This window comes from Protobothrops mucrosquamatus, unplaced genomic scaffold (assembly GCF_001527695.2).
Source record: "Protobothrops mucrosquamatus isolate PMUCROS unplaced genomic scaffold, P.Mucros_1.0 scaffold537, whole genome shotgun sequence".
In the NCBI taxonomy this organism is placed as follows: Eukaryota; Metazoa; Chordata; class Lepidosauria; order Squamata; family Viperidae; genus Protobothrops; species Protobothrops mucrosquamatus.
The window spans coordinates 874571-891863 of record NW_015386842.1 but is presented as its reverse complement, the minus strand read 5'-3'; the positions used below and the strand labels follow the sequence as shown (position 1 = coordinate 891863).

Here is a 17293-nt window from a genome sequence, read left to right as displayed (position 1 = left end):
GATTCACCAGTTGCGGCCTTTTCTGGACCGGGACGCCCTACGCACGGTCACTCACGCACTTGTCACCTCCCGCCTGGACTACTGTAATGCTCTCTACATGGGGCTCCCCTTGAGGAGCACCCGGAGGCTCCAGCTGGTCCAAAATGCGGCCGCGCGGGCGGTGTTGGGGGGGACTCGACGTTCCCACGTGACGCCGCTGTTGCGCGAGCTGCATTGGCTGCCTGTGGCCTTCCGGGTGCGCTTCAAGGTGCTGACTATCATCTTTAAAGCGCTCCATGGCATCGGACCCGGATACCTTCGAGACCGCCTCCTGCCGCAGATTACCTCCCATCGACCTGTACGCTCCCATAGAGTGGGTCTCCTCAGGGTGCCGTCGGCCAGATAGTGCCGGCTGGCGACCCCAAGGGGGAGGGCCTTCTCTGTGGGAGCTCCCACCCTCTGGAATGAACTGCCCCCAGAGATCAGGGTTATCCCTGATCTCCCTTCCTTTCGCCGCGCCCTCAAGACTTGGTTATTCTAGCTTGCAGGACTGGCCTAGGATAATTTTTAGAGGGGTTTTAATTATATTTTAATTCGGACAATATTTAAATATCTCTTTTAATTAATTTTAAATTTGTATTGTTATTTATGTATTTTAATTGATTGTCAGCCGCCCTGAGTCCTACGAGGAGAAGGGCGGGATATAAATCCAAATAATAAATAAATAAATAAATAAATAAATAAATAAATAAATAACAATGCTTCCATCTGTCTGCTGTGCTAAATAGCCAGCTTCTGGTGCAGCACATCAAGATGGGGAAGGCTTTCTCCTCATGAGTAATCTGGCTGACATTCTCTGCTCCTGCCTTTTCTCTGCCCTGTGTGTTCTCGGATCAGGTGCAGGAGGCAGTTCCTCTTCCTCATCACTGATCAGCTGCAGCTGCCTGATTTCTCCATATGAAGCCTCGGGGCTGTCCTGCTGCAGCTGTGCTTCAGCCAAATCTCTCTCAGAAGGCTGCTTGGAGCTATTGACCAATTCCTCTCCAGACATGCCTGGAATGGTTTCATCTTTCTCAGAACTAACAACTGGAGAGGTATCTGGAGAAAAATCTGGAGGAGTCATCACAGTCACTAACCAACATAGTTGCCATCATTACACAAGGATGCTGCAGGAACCTCACTCATAATTTCCTGCCAGCTTCTCCACTGATTTGTCTTGTGGGAAGCTGTCAGGGAACATCAGAAATTGCTATCACATGAATTGGTGGATACTACAATGACCAAAATTCCACAAAGCTATCATAAGTCTGCCTCATTCAGCACTATAATAACTTTGAACAAATGGTCATAAACCAAGAACTATCTGTACACTCTGCAATATTCCTGATCATACTGCAAGCAGCTCATCCACACATCCTGCTTCCTGAATTGTGAAGACACCATATTTATTTTTTCTGTGGACATGTCCTCACAATAGTTTCTTCATCTTGTAGAAAGCCTGCTGCTCAGGCAGCAGGAAGGCAGTCTAGGGTGTTTTAGTATGGAACTCATGCTTTTCCTGGAAAACAAATGACAGCTTCTCATCTGGATAAGGCAAGGCATGTTGAGGAGGAGGATATGTGAGGAGATATAAGCAGTGATGTGTTTGTAATTTGTCCATTGAGTGTTCTGGGGACTTCTTCCTACTAGCCAGGTCTTGGGCTTGGTGTTCTTGCTCTTTGGCTGCAAGGGAGAAACTCAGCTTTAGCAGCACTTCCTCCCCACCCCCCAACACTTTGATATGAGTGTTTCTCAACCATAGTAGCTTTAAGATGTGTGCATTGATCTAGGCAATGCACAGCCTTGAAATTGACAAAACTGTCCTTGAATGAATGCATGGAATTAAAAACATAATTGAAAGGACTCTACTCTAGAATTTCTGAAGCCTTCTAGGGAATTATCTTCCCAGTTGCCCCTCCTACTTAGAAAGCCTTGGTTTCTCTGTTTCTCTCTTCCCCAAATATTCTTTAAAAAGCTCTTTCATTCATAGGAAGTAACCAATTGCAGGCATAGTTTGAACATAAAGTAATNCTCTCTCTCTCTCTCTCTCTCTCTCTCTCTCTCTCTCTCTCTCTTCCATATCAGTTTTTCTCTTCATAATTGCATCTTTTGTTTGGCTTTCTCTAATTGAGTTGATGGCCACTAACTCCTATAATTTCCTATCTGAATGCTACTGCTTAAAAAGTAAACGGAGACACCTTTCCAGTTATTTTCTTTTGATAGGTATAAATGTTGTTTACCGATGCCAAATGTTGATGCAACTTTTATTGCATTATTTTCTCCTTATTTGCTCGCGTGTTGAAGGTATGTTGAAGATTTCAGCCTCCGTCTTGACAATTGTTCATTCACTTAAGTAAAATTCAAAATGATGCTCTTACACTTGTAATGGGAGATGTTCTTTTGCAGCTATATATGAGCAATCATGTGAAGCTTATAAGCACAGAGGTAACACTTCAGCCTTTTACTACATCGATTCAGATGGGAGTGGCCCCCTAGGGCCATTTCTTGTATACTGCAATATGACAGGTAAGGTGATGCATTCTTTTTACTCCCAGTTATATACTCATTATATTGAAATCTAACAAACATGAAGTGCTTCTACTTTAAAGCTTGTGAGTTGGAAAATACAAAGAGAGTGAAGGTGACTTCTCAGTTCAGAACATTGGAAATGAATTAGACAGGAAATTACAATAACAATAGGTTTAGAATAAGAATGCAGAAACCTGCCTGGGTTGCTTTTTGTAACACTGATATATATATATTTAAGCCTGAGTTTATTCCACTTATTTCTATAACAATTTGCATTCTAATTTTTTTTATGCCAAATAAAACTGTGTGTGAATGCTTGCCTAGACATTTTTTGTGCATCAGAGCTGACATACATTTTTATTCATATTTTCTCTTATTTTGTACATTTTTACCACTGGCGTATGCATCTGTGTAGGCAATTTTCCATAAAATATGCATTTTGACAATGTGCTATATAGTCTCTTGTATAACTTTAATGTAGAAGTAGAAACATATACGGTAATCCAGAAAAGTGAAAAAGTTGAAAGACAATTAAAATTTAGTGTATATATTAGATTAGGAAATGTAGGTAGTTTATTTGATAATTACAAATCAACCAAATGAATGTTCTCCCATTGTTAGGTCCATCTGTGAAGTAATCATTTCTTCTCTATAATGTTTTCATTTTTTCTTTTCTTTTTTTAGTAGTTTTCCCTTGGCTTCATTAGCATTCGCAAGTAGAGAAGAAACTGAGAAAAAAGTTACCCTATAAGAGAAACACTAAATTTATGGCATATTTTCATTCATTCTACACTTACAAACTATAATGTCTTGATTATGCAAGTTGAAAGTCATTTATTATATTGATTTGAGTGCTTCTTTGTTTTGTTTTGTTTTTCCTATTAAAACACCAGTCACCATCACTAGACAGCATGATCTAGCCAAATACTCAAAACAAACCATGGAGTACTCATTAGGGTATTTGTTTCTTACAATAAATAGAATTGACATCTTTTTGAAATAAGATGGATAAGTAGATTCATGGGGAAAATTTTTATGTTACAGATATTGATATTAAGTTAAATCACATCACAAAACATTGGAATCTATTTCTGAAGAATTCTGGCTAAATAAGGTCTTGGGTATTACCAGAATAATTATTTTGAAAAAATTGGAAAAATAGTAATGTTTTTGATATTAAGCATTAGATTTAAGAAATGTGTAACTTGTCTTTTTTTTTTAAAGGCAATTTTATATAATTAAAAAAATGACTCAATACATCCTTCTTTGGCACAGGTTTCATATTTTGTAATGTTAGAAAACCATTTTTAAGATTGATTTAGAAACTGGTTTAACATTTGATGGATATGTATATTCACCACTCCTTTTTGCAGGTGGGGGCAGTAAATAATTTTGCTTTTTGTTAAGTTTTGTGTGTGTGTGTGTGTGTGTGTGTGTGTGTGTGTGTGTACTTCTCTTTCTGGTTCCTCCTTTCCATTTTGCTGTAAGATTTGTTAAGATAAATAAATAGGACTAGGAGGTTGGTATTCCAACAGGTCTGGATGGTAACTGAGAGACTTAATGCTGATTTAAGAGAGGCTGGTTTTTTTATTTTTCTTTCCTTTGCCAACATTATATGATTGCATTCCTTAATTATAAGAAAATATAATGTAATCTATAATGTAAAGGTGTAAAATAGTGTATAGGAATAGTGCAGATATTTGTAGACTGTGATGGTATACTTATTGTGCACATACCAAGGATAAAAAAGAGAAGTAGATAATTTATTTGTTTTATTTCTGAAAAGCTTTGCTCTAACATTTCCTTTAATATAATAGCATACAGGCAAACAAATTGTAGTATCTCATTCACTTAGTACTGAACTGAAAAATAACAAATCTTCCAAAACACATATAAAGAATTAATCATGGTTCCCTTTTCTTTTCTTGTGGTCTTTTGATGATGTTCAGGCAGAAAGCTATGAAGCAATCCTCCAGTGCTGAGTACCAGATAAAGGATCAACAGCTCTCTTATTTGCATTGCTTCTCATTCTTCACTAAGCACCTAATTCACTCCTTTAGAGCACTGCAGAAGTAGACTATAGCAGTGCAGTCAAGAACAATATCATAATAATGAGACACACTCTTTTTACAGCATGCATTTACTGAGCAGTAAAGTCGTCAGAATGAATATCCTGTACTACAATCCTTCAAAATTATGTCATGCTTTTTTTCCTCTTGATGTAGGCTTAGAGTGACACCATATTTGGTGAATGCCCAGTATCTCCTCATTGGCCCATGAGATGTCACAAAGGAGGTCCCTGAACAGCAGCCTTCTTTCCCTTCCAACCATAATTGTAAATTCTTTCCAGACAGTTTCGACTCTCCTCCCTTCATTAATATTGAAGCAATTGGTGAAGTTATAGCAATATGACCCTTAGATAAACTTCAAAACAGATATTGTAAATATCTGTTGAGAATAAGTACTGGAAGAAGGATAAAGTTTGGAGGACATCAAGAACTGTACCTGATCTTCCTCTATCTATACAAGAAGCACGATATAGATAATAAGGATTGAACACAAATTGCTATCAGATCTTGCTGGATTTGATGTTGACATTATACAGAGCTTGGAGTAGGATGCAACATCTCAAATCACCAGGCATTGTCAACGTACAGTTACATACTTTTTCAATATGCTTTGCCCAACTATAGTCTTAAGCATTTCAGTCAACCTGTGAAATACAAATTCTTGTGTTGCTTCTTGGCTCTTAAAATTTCTTATTTGGAATAATACAGCAGTAATAAAAAGCACAGATGGCAAATATTTTCCACACCGTGACTAGAAGCAAAGGGAAGGGCTTCAACATGGTGGTGACCATAAAGTTCAGATTAAAATAGTGGATCATGCCTTGCTTTTCTGGGGATTTTTAAGAACAGTTTACATATACAATTTATATAGAAACTTTTTTATTATCTTGTGGCCATCTGCAAGTTTTAAGTTACCATTCCCAACTAGGATAGATTGATGCCTATGCAATCTAGAAATTCTGAAAAATACCTGTCAACAAATCTAGAGAGAACTTAAGTAGGTAATTTTGGCAAAGAAAATATAGCTTCCCATGTTCAGAATCCAGGCATGTTAATGCAATGCTAATGTTGAAAGCCATTCATTCAGGATCCCTGATAATGAATTATTGGAACTACTGGCATACCTCCTATAGGGAAATAAAAGCCCAACTGCTCGTTAATTTTTTGGTCAAATCAAAGACCGGAAAGGGTTTTAATTTAAACACTTCAAGGATCAAACAGATGAAGTGAAGTGCAATTTGAGTCATCTGTGTATGTCTAGGAACAGCTGCCACTGTTCTCTTCAGTCACTCCTTATTCAATATGTTAAGCAAATCCCATTGATCAATTCCCCATCAAGAAATGCTGTCTGACAGGATGAATCTTCAGCTTTTGTTTTCTTCTTGTTTCCTCACAGCCCTCCTTCCTTTTTCCCACCAGGGGCAATGCAGACAGATGCCCATATTTTTTTGATGCTGCTCCCTTGTCATAGATATTCATGTAGCTTTTCTTCTCAGGCAGTTGCAATGGGAGGTCTCATTATCCTCTGGTATTCAGAGAAATCATTTTCAATATCATAACTTCAGGTCCAAAGCTTCAAATCCAATGTCAACCCTTCCACGGAAAGCATTGCTCTTATGCCCCAGTTTGGTTGTGGATAGAATCGTAAAAAATTCCCTCTTTTCAATCACATTCTTTAAAAGAGCCTAACCCTCATGTAAAAAATAATAATTTAATGTTTAAACATGTTTACACAACTTTCCCAGCTATCTTCTGCTGAGCTAACTTTTAGAGTAAATCTACACATGCCAAATGAATATAAGGCTTCTGTTGGGTTACAGGGGTTACTGAAGCTGTATGTATATAATCAGCTTTAGATTATTGACCCAGTCTATAAACAATCAGATAACCAAATAAAGCACTAATGTTTATTATTGACATGAATCACCTCATCATATATTCTTGCTACAGCTGATTAACATGTCTTTAATAATGTTTATTTGCTGCCAGATATTCATAAACTTTCATAAACAAAAAAGCTGAAGCCAAGGTGTCTTCTTAAGAATAGTAAAAGACTTAATAGTAGGATATTGATTTGAATTTCTTCAGAAAAGCTACATTTATAAATAAATGTAGTGAATGGGCTGATCTAATTGATAGTACCAAGTTGGAAGCCACAAAGGACAAAGAATTATCAAATAATTAAAAAAAATGGATATAACATACCCTAAAACTGAAGAACTTTGTGTATTCTCTACAATGCATTGTGCTGCAGCACTGTGAGTAGGTAACATGTCAAAATCACCTTCAGCTACCAATTCTGCACTAAGACAGCAGCAAAAAGATGCAGAAAATGCAAGCCTGCTGTGAACAAGTGGTTGTTTGGCTTTTCACAGGCTAGATATGGTAATCCTGAAATATATTTATGAATAAGAGAGAAAAAGAAAGAAGGAAGCAGCTTCCTCAAATAGTACAGAAGATGAGGGTTGATAAAATTTGGCAAAACACTTTTTTTCCCCTACAAGGTGGGATTAGGGATTTTGACCTAAAGGCTGGCTCAGTTCCATTGACTCTATGCCTGGTTTACAATGTGCTTCTTCATTTGTCTTTCAAGATACCACCTGGACCATTATACAACACAACAACACCGAGTTAACCAGAGTCAAAACCGCTAATCGAGAGAACCCTCACAGTGTGTTTTTCAAATATGCTGCCAGCCTAGAACAGCTCCAGGCTACAATTAACCATGCAGAACAATGTGAACAGGAGGTTGCTTACCACTGCAAAAAGTCACGACTTTCTAACAAGCAAAGTAAGTAATGGAAATAAATCTTATTATGCTACATAATGCATTATCCTTAACAATATACATACATACATACATACATACATACATACATACATACATACATACATACATACATATATAATATCTCCTAGATTTTGAATATTGCCAAGGTTAGGGCATCTTGCCATTATAGTCTTTCATTTATTTATTTAAGTCTTGGAAGATTCATTGAGAAGCTCCCTAACCAAAACGTTTCTCAATAACACCAAGGTCAGTGTGTAATTATGCTCAAAAACATTAAACAATTTCTAACTCAATTTCTTGCCTAACCCTACTGTTTAGTAAAACTTACACAAACTGTCCGTCTTGGCCTGTGCTTGAAAGACATACAATAAATAACAAGAATTAAAAAATAAATCTAAATACTAAATCAGGTAAAGCACCATTTCTCAACCTTGGCAGCTTTAAGATGAATGGACTTTAACTCACAATAATTCCCCAGCCATCATACTGCCTAGGAATCATAGGAGTTGAAGTCCACCCATCTTAAAAGCAGCCAAGGCTAAGAAACAGTGAGGTAAAGCATTCCATGAAAGATTAAAACCATACCTACTTCGTATACTGTAAATAAAAGGATTCTGGTGTATACATCATACAAGTTTTTTTGCGAAATGCCAAACATTTTTTTTTAAATAAAGTACAGAAAATAATTTAGGAAAACAAAATCATACATATACATATACAATTTTTTATAAATTGAAAAATATATCCACATAGAAATAGCTGTCATGGAAATACAGTTGCATGATGTGGGAATTTAGGCCTTCTGCAACTCCATCAGTTATGTTAAAAGAAACCGGAGACTTGCTTTGTAAAATCTGTATTTGTTTTTGCACATATGCGAGTTGGCACGCACACATAGCCTTAGGTGCTGGTACTGTTTGTGTTCAGCAGTTACTCTTGTAAATAAGCAATTATCTAGTTTTCTCTACTTATAACAGGCATTTATTCTGCAAACCTGACCTCCCCCATGTGCATACCGTTCACTAAATGTATTGACAAATGCAATATTCAATTAGAGTAATAACTATAAGTCTATAGCGTTAAACTTCATTCTGGTTCTGCAGAAAAAGAATTCATTGCACTCTACTCCTATATGAAAAGTATGTAAACAAGCATTCAGACCTCACAAGGTCATGTTTTGCATCCGTCTGATTAGGAACATTCATATATAAAGTACCACCCTTCACTAATTGTTGCTTAGCGACAATCCTTTAATTGCATTACCAAACTCAATCAATACACAGCTTTATGAATTCAGCTAAAACTATGCCAAGATCATTTAGGCAGAACTACGACCGTACACATGTGTAACCACCCACCTGTCACTGGTCTGTTAATTGATGTCCATATAAAGGGGAAGGGAAGGAGCTCTGAAAATGCAGAGGTTTGTTGTGCCATCTTTCTTGACTGCTTTATACTTAACCTAATATGGTTATAGACCAAAGAACACATAGAGTTAATACGATAGTTAATACTAATAACCCAGAACATACAATATTATGTTGTCTGTCTTACTGTAGCCATTTTTTGTCTTCTGTTCAATCATGTCCAATTCTGGACAAGGCCCTGCAGTTTTCATGGGGAGAGTTTTTTTCCCCCACAAAAAGTGGTGCCTTAATAACGACACTAAACTGGCTGTCATGTAAACTTACTTGATGTTAAATCCAGACTGACAGACAAGGCTCAGATTACAAATCTTCAGTTAGCCACAACACAGAAGAAAGCCTCTTTGCCGGCCTCTTTGCTGCTATTGAGTGGCTATCTGGATTTCTGCAGACCAGCCTCTAATCTATATATGTCTTGTCCCAATTACACAGGCACACACTCACAAGGGTTTGAAGTCTTTATCGAGGCTTTGCCATTCTCAAATAGTGTTCACCCCATGCAGTAACCTGCACAAAACCCAATGAGTCCAATGCTCAAGTCCGAGAACACAGAGCAAGTCCATAAAGTCATCCACCAAGTTTGGAGTCCCAAGACATCTCCACAGTCTGACCACAAATCACAAAATCAAAATCCAGTCCAAAGTCCAAGAAGCAAAGTCCTAAGTCCAGTTGCAGAGTCAAAGCTTAAGTCCAAAGACAAGAGTCATGATGGCAAAACAGATGCATGGCAAGAAACAGATGAGTTGTTTCCAGCGTTGCTTTACTCCACATGCTGGGCTAGATAGCCACTGGCTGGTGCAGCTCATTGGGAGAAATGAGACTACCATTTCACAAATAGACTTGCCAACTTCATTGTGCCTTCCTCCTCTTGGCCCTGCAATGCCCTTGGATCTGGCAGAGAAGACAGTCCTCATTGCTACTGACCTGCTAAAGCTGTGCCCCTTCTCTGCCCACTGTTTCTGGCTGGTCTTCTGAGCCTCTTGGCTGCACCTACATCTTTACCCTCTCTTTATCAGCCAGACACTCATCCAATCATTCTTTCAGCCCTTTCTGAGATTCCTGGCTTCTCCTACTCCTCTTGCCCAACATCTTCAAGATGCTTCTCTATGCCCTGATCCAAAGTTCCTGAAGCTGATTCTTCCTCATCATCTGAGCCACCTTCTGGGGCACCCATTACAATATACTACTAAAACTCCTGTTTCTGTTTGTTTGTAACTTTAAATTGGGTGAAATGGTCCACCATAGAGCAACAGCTGGCTGACAAATGAGCTAATGAATAGAAAGCATCTAAACTCCAGGACCCATTACTCCTCTGGGATTGAAATCTGTGGCCACTTCAGTAATTCTGTGACACATTGCTGTGATTGGTTGAGGTCACATGATTATCATATTTTCCTGCCTACCTCTGGCCTCTGTGGCCAGTTGACTGGCAACAAATGGTGAGCAGCAACTGCTTGCTTTGGAACTGAGGCTGAAATTTGAAACCTCTTAATGATGGTAGACAGTGAAGGAAGGATGAGTGAGTGACTCAGATGCCTGCTGAAGAAATAGGGCTGGCTGGGGATTACCACAGAGGTGAGCCCTCTTTCTTCCTGAAAAAAGGTGGCCCCCAAGGAACATACCAGAATGGGGAATGGCAGTGCAGTTTTTTTTTACTGCACTGGGAGGAGCTTCCCCCTCCCCCCCAAAAAAGTGGCAGGCGGTTTTATGGTTCAGCCAAGGAGGAGGAGGCTTCATTGGGGTTCACCTGCGAGTCATGGGAGGAGGGAAAATGACAGCAGCTTATATTTATATGTTGGCAGAATATTCCCTGCCAACTTCCCATAAGTTAATAGAGAAACAAGCAGGAAGTGTGAACTCTTCTGAGGTGATGATGGCACGGTATACCTTAGGGCTTGAAATTTGGCAGAGTTGTGACCAGGATGCATAACTTCCATTGGATTAAAATTTGACAAATTCATTGCTAATGCTCCCTGCCAACTTCCCATAAAGGAAGTCAATGGGGAAGCCAGCAATAAATTGTAAGTTGTTCCTGCAACTACTGCTTTTTTTGCCAGCCTGTGGATATTCTGTTTCTCTGTTTAAGTAAGGAAATATCTCTGAAAAAGTGACCCAATAGTCATGGGTTTTCTAGTCAAACAAATAGAGCTGGTTAAAAAATCATAGCAGACTTGCATTACTTCACAATGTGAGCAGCCCAGTTTTAAGCTAGAGATTTAGTATATTTGCCTTTTTTATTCCAAGCAGCTTATGAACATGCAAACTGAATTGTATTTTGGAGACTTGGCTAATTCACTGTCTAACAGCCTTATTTGCACTATCACTCATTGCTTTTTATTTTAATTTTGCTGAATGAACTCTGACACAAAATGCAAAGCATCACTTTTTAAATTACATGGCAAGAAACAAATGTATGAAGAGTTGAATTTATATTCTTTTTCTGCTCAGACTGTTCAGGTATATGAAAAGAAAAAGAAAATACTTCAGAATACTTACAAAATAATGGTATTATCTTTAGCATACCTACCATATATGGAGGGCATGAAATCATGTCATAAATCTCCTTTTGCCAATAGAACATAGTTGATTTTAAAGAGATTTGAAATTCAGAGTTATAGGATCATGTAAATATATTAAGCCCTTCTTATAGTTCTTCAAAACTTTCTCCCAGCAAAAACAAGAAAAGTTAGATCAAAAATACTGGATTGTGATGAACAGACAGACAGGCAAGCAAAATGAGGTGTTCCACATCTGTCTATCTTTCTAGGATAAATAGCAAAGTCTGCCAAATTTATGGAACATTCATATAATTACACATTTTCTTTCCCTTTCTGGATCTATGAGCCCATTTTAAAGGCCTGCTGGCCAGGTTGTTGCACAGCATGTGAACAAATCAATGAATTAGAGGCTGGGACATCATAGAGCAGACATGTCAAACTCGCGATGTCACATGACGTCGCGCGACGTATCAGATTTTTTCCCCCATTGCTGGCAATGGGGTGGGCATGGTTTCCTCGTGACGCGTCTGGCCCTTCGGCCGGCAGTTTGACACCCCTGTCATGGAGAGTCAGTGAAAACCATGAGTTACAGTCAGGTTTTCTGCATCCCCTAGTTAGATTTTTTTTAAAAGCAAAGTGTGCAGAAACAAATTTCATATTTTTAAAATGCAGCAGGAGCTCTTGTGGATAATTGACTATTCCCAACAAAATCAGAATCCACATGCACAGCATCATGTATTTTAATATTATTACATATTGTTTTCTTTAGCATTCATCATAAAGTTCACCTTTCTTTCTTCTTTAAAATGGATTATCTTCATGCTTCAGATCCATTAGTAATTACCCTTTTCTCTGTATTTTGTGCATTTACTGCTCTATTTAGCCAGCAGCAACTCTTCTTTAATTTATCATACTGGAGAATTAAAACTGGAGATGTTTTTATTCTTGTTATAAATTGTGCTGAGGAAAGATTTATATGTGAAAAATTATTTTGTGGTATTGGATACATTAAACCAGATTATACTAGTAAAATTACATAAACCATTTCTATTTTTTTTTTAAACTTTGATTCAAAAGAATTTTTTGAGGTATTTTTTTCTTAATAAAACGAAAAACCACATTAACAGAATTATAAGATGTCCAAGAATATGTTTCTCTATTACGGTCATAGAATCATGGTCAGCCTGGAAGGGTCCTAACTCAAAGCAGAGATCGAACATCTGTGAGGCAGGGACTCACAGAAGATGCAACAGTACTTGATTCAGTATGTGAGACTTGTCAAGCCCTCCAGAGAGCAGTCAGCTCAGGATCCAGAAGGTAGAGAAAGAAAGATATTGGGGATTAATAAGTCTTTTTTGACTACTTTCCATTAGTAAGGAGCAACTGGACCTGGGTGTCAGCTCTGCAGGAATCATTATAAAGCCTTCAGTTAGAACAAAATCAGCTATTGCAATAATGTCTTTATCTTCACTGTTATTCTGTTGTTCTATCATGCTTGCTCAGTTCCTGATATAAATCCTTGGATTCTTAAACTATTCTTCTTCTGCCAAGGCCTGAAACCACTCATTTAATCATTGTGCTTTTTTTTTTTAAACTGAGTATCAGTATCACTATCTCTTTGGACTTCTGCATGCAACACTAGGTTGCTATTACAGTAATCCAGTTTCTGACTGATCTTTATTAGATCTGCTAAAGCCTAGAACAGGATGCTTCTATAATTGATCCAGCAGTATGCCACATCCCTAGCTTCCCACATTGCACTTAAATCTGATAACAAAACTTTTCCCATCAGACTTTGTCAGACTAGGAGGTGTACACATTCAGATGGTGATGTGGAGATTTGTAAAAGAAAAGAAAATAGCCATAGCACTTTCATGAAGGAAAGGGGAACAGTAACAACTCAAAAACATCATCTAAATACATTCTAAAAGATCAGAGAATATGGAAAAACAGAAATATGTTTTTGTAGGAGAATAAGATTTTGGAGGAAATTGGAAGATAGATATTGGCACAATGTTAACTTGTAATATATGACTATCATTGTCATATCTTGGATAACAGTTAAGTAGTTTATCATTACGACCATTAACATTCCCAGTTGTTCCTACATGAAACTATTCCAGCTGTTTAGTATATGATTATTACTTTTGTAATTCTTATCACAGTAACTTTTTTTAACCAAGTTGAAGCCTTTTTAGATAATGTTTATTCTTCTAATATTCTCACAGAAGTGTATTGATCTTTTATTGATCTCCACAAAATGAATTACCTGAATGTTTTGGAAAGGAGGACTTCCGTCTTATCATAAAGAAAATTTCTGAAGTGTCCTGTTAAAGATAAATGTTTCTAATATCATGGCTGACCGATTCAGGGATTGCCAGTTCTCTGTTTCAAGTCATGCTGTAAGGAGAAACCTTCACAGTATGTTACTCATGGTAATGAAACATTAAAATGAAAAATATTTTGGTGTTTTATCATAGTGCGATAATTTTATTTTTTAAAAAAATTCTTAAGCTATTTGGTTTCCTTGAGCTGAAGCTACTACTACACAGCATTGTCACACTCCAGAAATGCTAACTGGTTCTAACTTGCCTTATAGATGGCATTCCATTCAGCTGGTGGATTGGAAAAATCAATGAGACACAGACATATTGGGGAGGTTCCATTCCTGATGTGCAGAAGTGTGCTTGTGGAATAGAAGGAAGTTGCATTGACTCCCAACATGACTGTAACTGTGATGCTGACAGAAATGAATGGTGATTGTTTTCCCTCTGATTTCTTTTATTCTCAAGGCCAAATTTTAAACTATGTTTTTGTGTGCTTCTAACTCTCTTTTCAGGGGAAATAAATGTCAGGGGACTCTAATACTATAGAGCGGCCCTCAGTGTTCCTATACTACACTTTCTTAAAATACATCATCCCCACATGCCCCCTCAAATCTGAAATTGTCTTAGGACTGATCCAAATTTTCCTTAGTAGGCATTTTCAGCACATTCCTAGATGATACAAGATGGGCAAAAGAATTGAAAAAAACCCCATAGTTTTGAAGAATATTTGAACCTAATCTTTCCTTTCCTTTCCTTTCCTCTCCTCTCCTCTCCTCTCCTTTCCTCTCCTCTCCTTTCCTTTCCTTTCCTTTCCTTTCCTTTCCTTTCCTTTCCTTTCCTTTCCTTTCCTTCTTTTCCTTTCCTATCCTATAATTCAAGAGTCAAACATACTGTACATGCTTATTAAATGTCAGTTTTCTTTTGAATAAAAACATATTGTTCTGGTAGTCAGTTGCATGATGTTGATAATCTGAGAAAACTTAAAGGAATACAAACCGTAATTCCATAATATCTGAGAGACCAAGAAGATATGGGTAAGAAATGAAAGGGCTTTGAGAAAGATTTTTGACTTTTTTGATAACGGGAAAAGGTGGGTTTATATTGGTCACAATCATGTTTTCATATTTCATTCTACCAGTAATATTGTATCTATGGCCAAAGAAATATCATTTCAGGACAGTGAAAGATGTTCAAAAACCAGGAATTTATGTTACCTTGTGGTTGAAGAATTGGTCTATACTTTCATGGAAAGAGATATTCTTGTCTACTCAACTTCTGGGCTAGTAATATACCGTAATAGCATACAGGCATTATATAGCATGTAATGTGGTAACAGCCACATTTTTGAGATTTCAAATTAAAGTTTTCCTATTTTTAAAAACTGAAGTAATGATGTAATGTTTCATAGGTGTGTTTTAGAAATTTAATAAAGCTCAGCAATCCAGCACCAAATATGCTTGCTTTCCAAACTGTATATATTCATCAAGCCAGTATTATAAGTTTGAAGACCACAGAGTATTGTCATTGTGACAAACTCATAAACTTGGATAAATGTTAGCAAAGTATCCTTTTTTATTCTCATGAAGAGGATAAAGTAGGGAGCAAATAATCACTGATTGGCTGGCGGGTTTCTGTGCTTAGGTATTCAACGGCAAGGAAAAGCTTTGATTGCTAATTCTATGTAAGCTCTAGAGCTCAGAGCTAAAGAAGCTTCTTGGATGAGAAGTGAAGCGTTTTCAAAGAAAAACAAGAAAATCCAGTTGCCTCTTGAAAAAGCACATTTGGAACAACCATTACCTGGATGACTGAGAACCTCTGTTAGCTCTAGATTCACAAACAAGTAGACCCGCTATGCAGACAGCATTCTGAGTGGATCTCTATTTATCTTAAGGTTCTTTAAAGATGGATTGTGAAAGCTCAGGAAACAAAAGAATGGCCATTAGATAGAGTTCCTTCAAGAATAGAAAAACCTCTGTAAATGACAAATGATCTTTTGTGTGTTGAAAAATCACATAATCTGGATATGGGGTGGGAAAGATGTTAACCGAGTGGGAAAAAAAACCTACTTTAAGAATTGCAGGGAATATTTATCTCAGAATCTATAATATTTCTTTATTCTATTTAAAAATGGAGGAAGAGGAAATATTGGAGACTTACAGGTTTATTTTTCAGAAACAGAAAAGAAGGTAACACTTTTTTCATTATGCAGAGAACATTTTGCCTGGGATACACTAAGAAAAGATCAGTAAATGCCTGCTGTCATACATTCACGCCAGAATATGATAAAGATGAAAGATTTTGGAAAGCATTGCCAAGTCAAAACATTTGTCATAAATGAACAGTTCAGGAATCAGACCCAAATCAAAATACTTGCTTAAAATAATGATGCTTTGATTAAAACATTAATGTAATTTAATATTACACATGAAGTTTTCATCAATGCTGCCTGCCAAAACGCAGGGAGAGAATGTTAATTATTATTAACCATATTTAATTTTTTAAAGCCTGCTATGGCTGTAATATGCCATCAAATTTTATCACAATACTACTAAATGCCAACTGCTTTAAAAAGAGAAAGGATTGAGCAAAAAAAACCCTTCTTCATTTCCTCTTCTGTAATTGTGACAACTTCATCCTTTCATAATCATTTAATATTTTTGCAAAGTTCTGCTAAAAACCCAATTAATTTGCATTTTCCTCATGCATAAATTGGATTTTCACTTGTTAAAAAGCAGCCCATTTTTTAAAGCTAAATATAAATATGCATATATACAGTTTGGAAAGCAAGCATATTTGGTGCTGGATTGCTGAGCTTTGTTAAATTTCTAAAACACACCTATGAAACATATCATTACTTCAGTATTTAAAATTAGGAAAACTTTAATTTGAAATCTCAAAAATGTGGCTGAGAAAGAGCAGTCTTTGCCTATCCTTTAATTTTTATTCCCTCCCCAGAAAAAGAAAGAATTGTAGACATTTTGCATTGGATACTTCCCTTCTGTCTCACCTAATAGGTTCAAGGCATTGTACATGTTAGATTTTTAAATTATCTTGAAGATCTACTGTGCTAATGATGAGCATTAGCACAGTAGATGTGCATTTAAGAAGAGACTGGACAGCCATTTGTCCGAAATGGTATAGGGTTTCCTGCCTGAGCAGGGGGTGGGACTAGATGATCTCCAAGGTCCCTTCCAACTTTACTATTATTATTATTATTATTATTATTATTATTATTATTATTATTATTATTATTATTATTATTATTATTATTATTATTATTATTATCTCTGAACAAAGAGATAATATTTTTGGCTCATCATTGATGTTACCCAACCCCCACTCCATGCACTGCTTCTCTTTTTTTCTTTTATGAAATATCCAGAAGGACCCTTCAAGCACCTTTTCCAATTAACAAAAAGTGTTGCTGCAAATATTGAATGTAACAAATTCAGAATTATTAATTTCATAATTTCTGTGATAGAATAAAACATTGCAAAATTGTTGGCTTGACCAATCTATTCCAATCTCTTACTCGCTACATTTTGGGGTCAGAGTAGGGAAAAAAACCAAAGGCAAAATTCCTAGGCATTTGAAAAATCTGAGAAGAACAGTCGTAATACATCAGGGCACATCATGT

The 17293-nt window shown here is 36.9% G+C and overlaps 1 protein-coding gene across 1 annotated transcript in view; it reads left to right on the top strand.

Moving 5' to 3' along the window:
• Nucleotides 1-17293, top strand: part of LOC107288342 (contactin-associated protein-like 4) — a 238347-nt gene that overhangs the window by 188022 nt on the left and 33032 nt on the right. The window contains exons 12-14 of the mRNA XM_029284329.1: nt 2425-2544; nt 7210-7407; nt 13929-14085. Of these exons, the coding sequence (XP_029140162.1) occupies nt 2425-2544; nt 7210-7407; nt 13929-14085 (475 nt within the window). The remainder of the gene's footprint in view (nt 1-2424; nt 2545-7209; nt 7408-13928; nt 14086-17293) is intronic.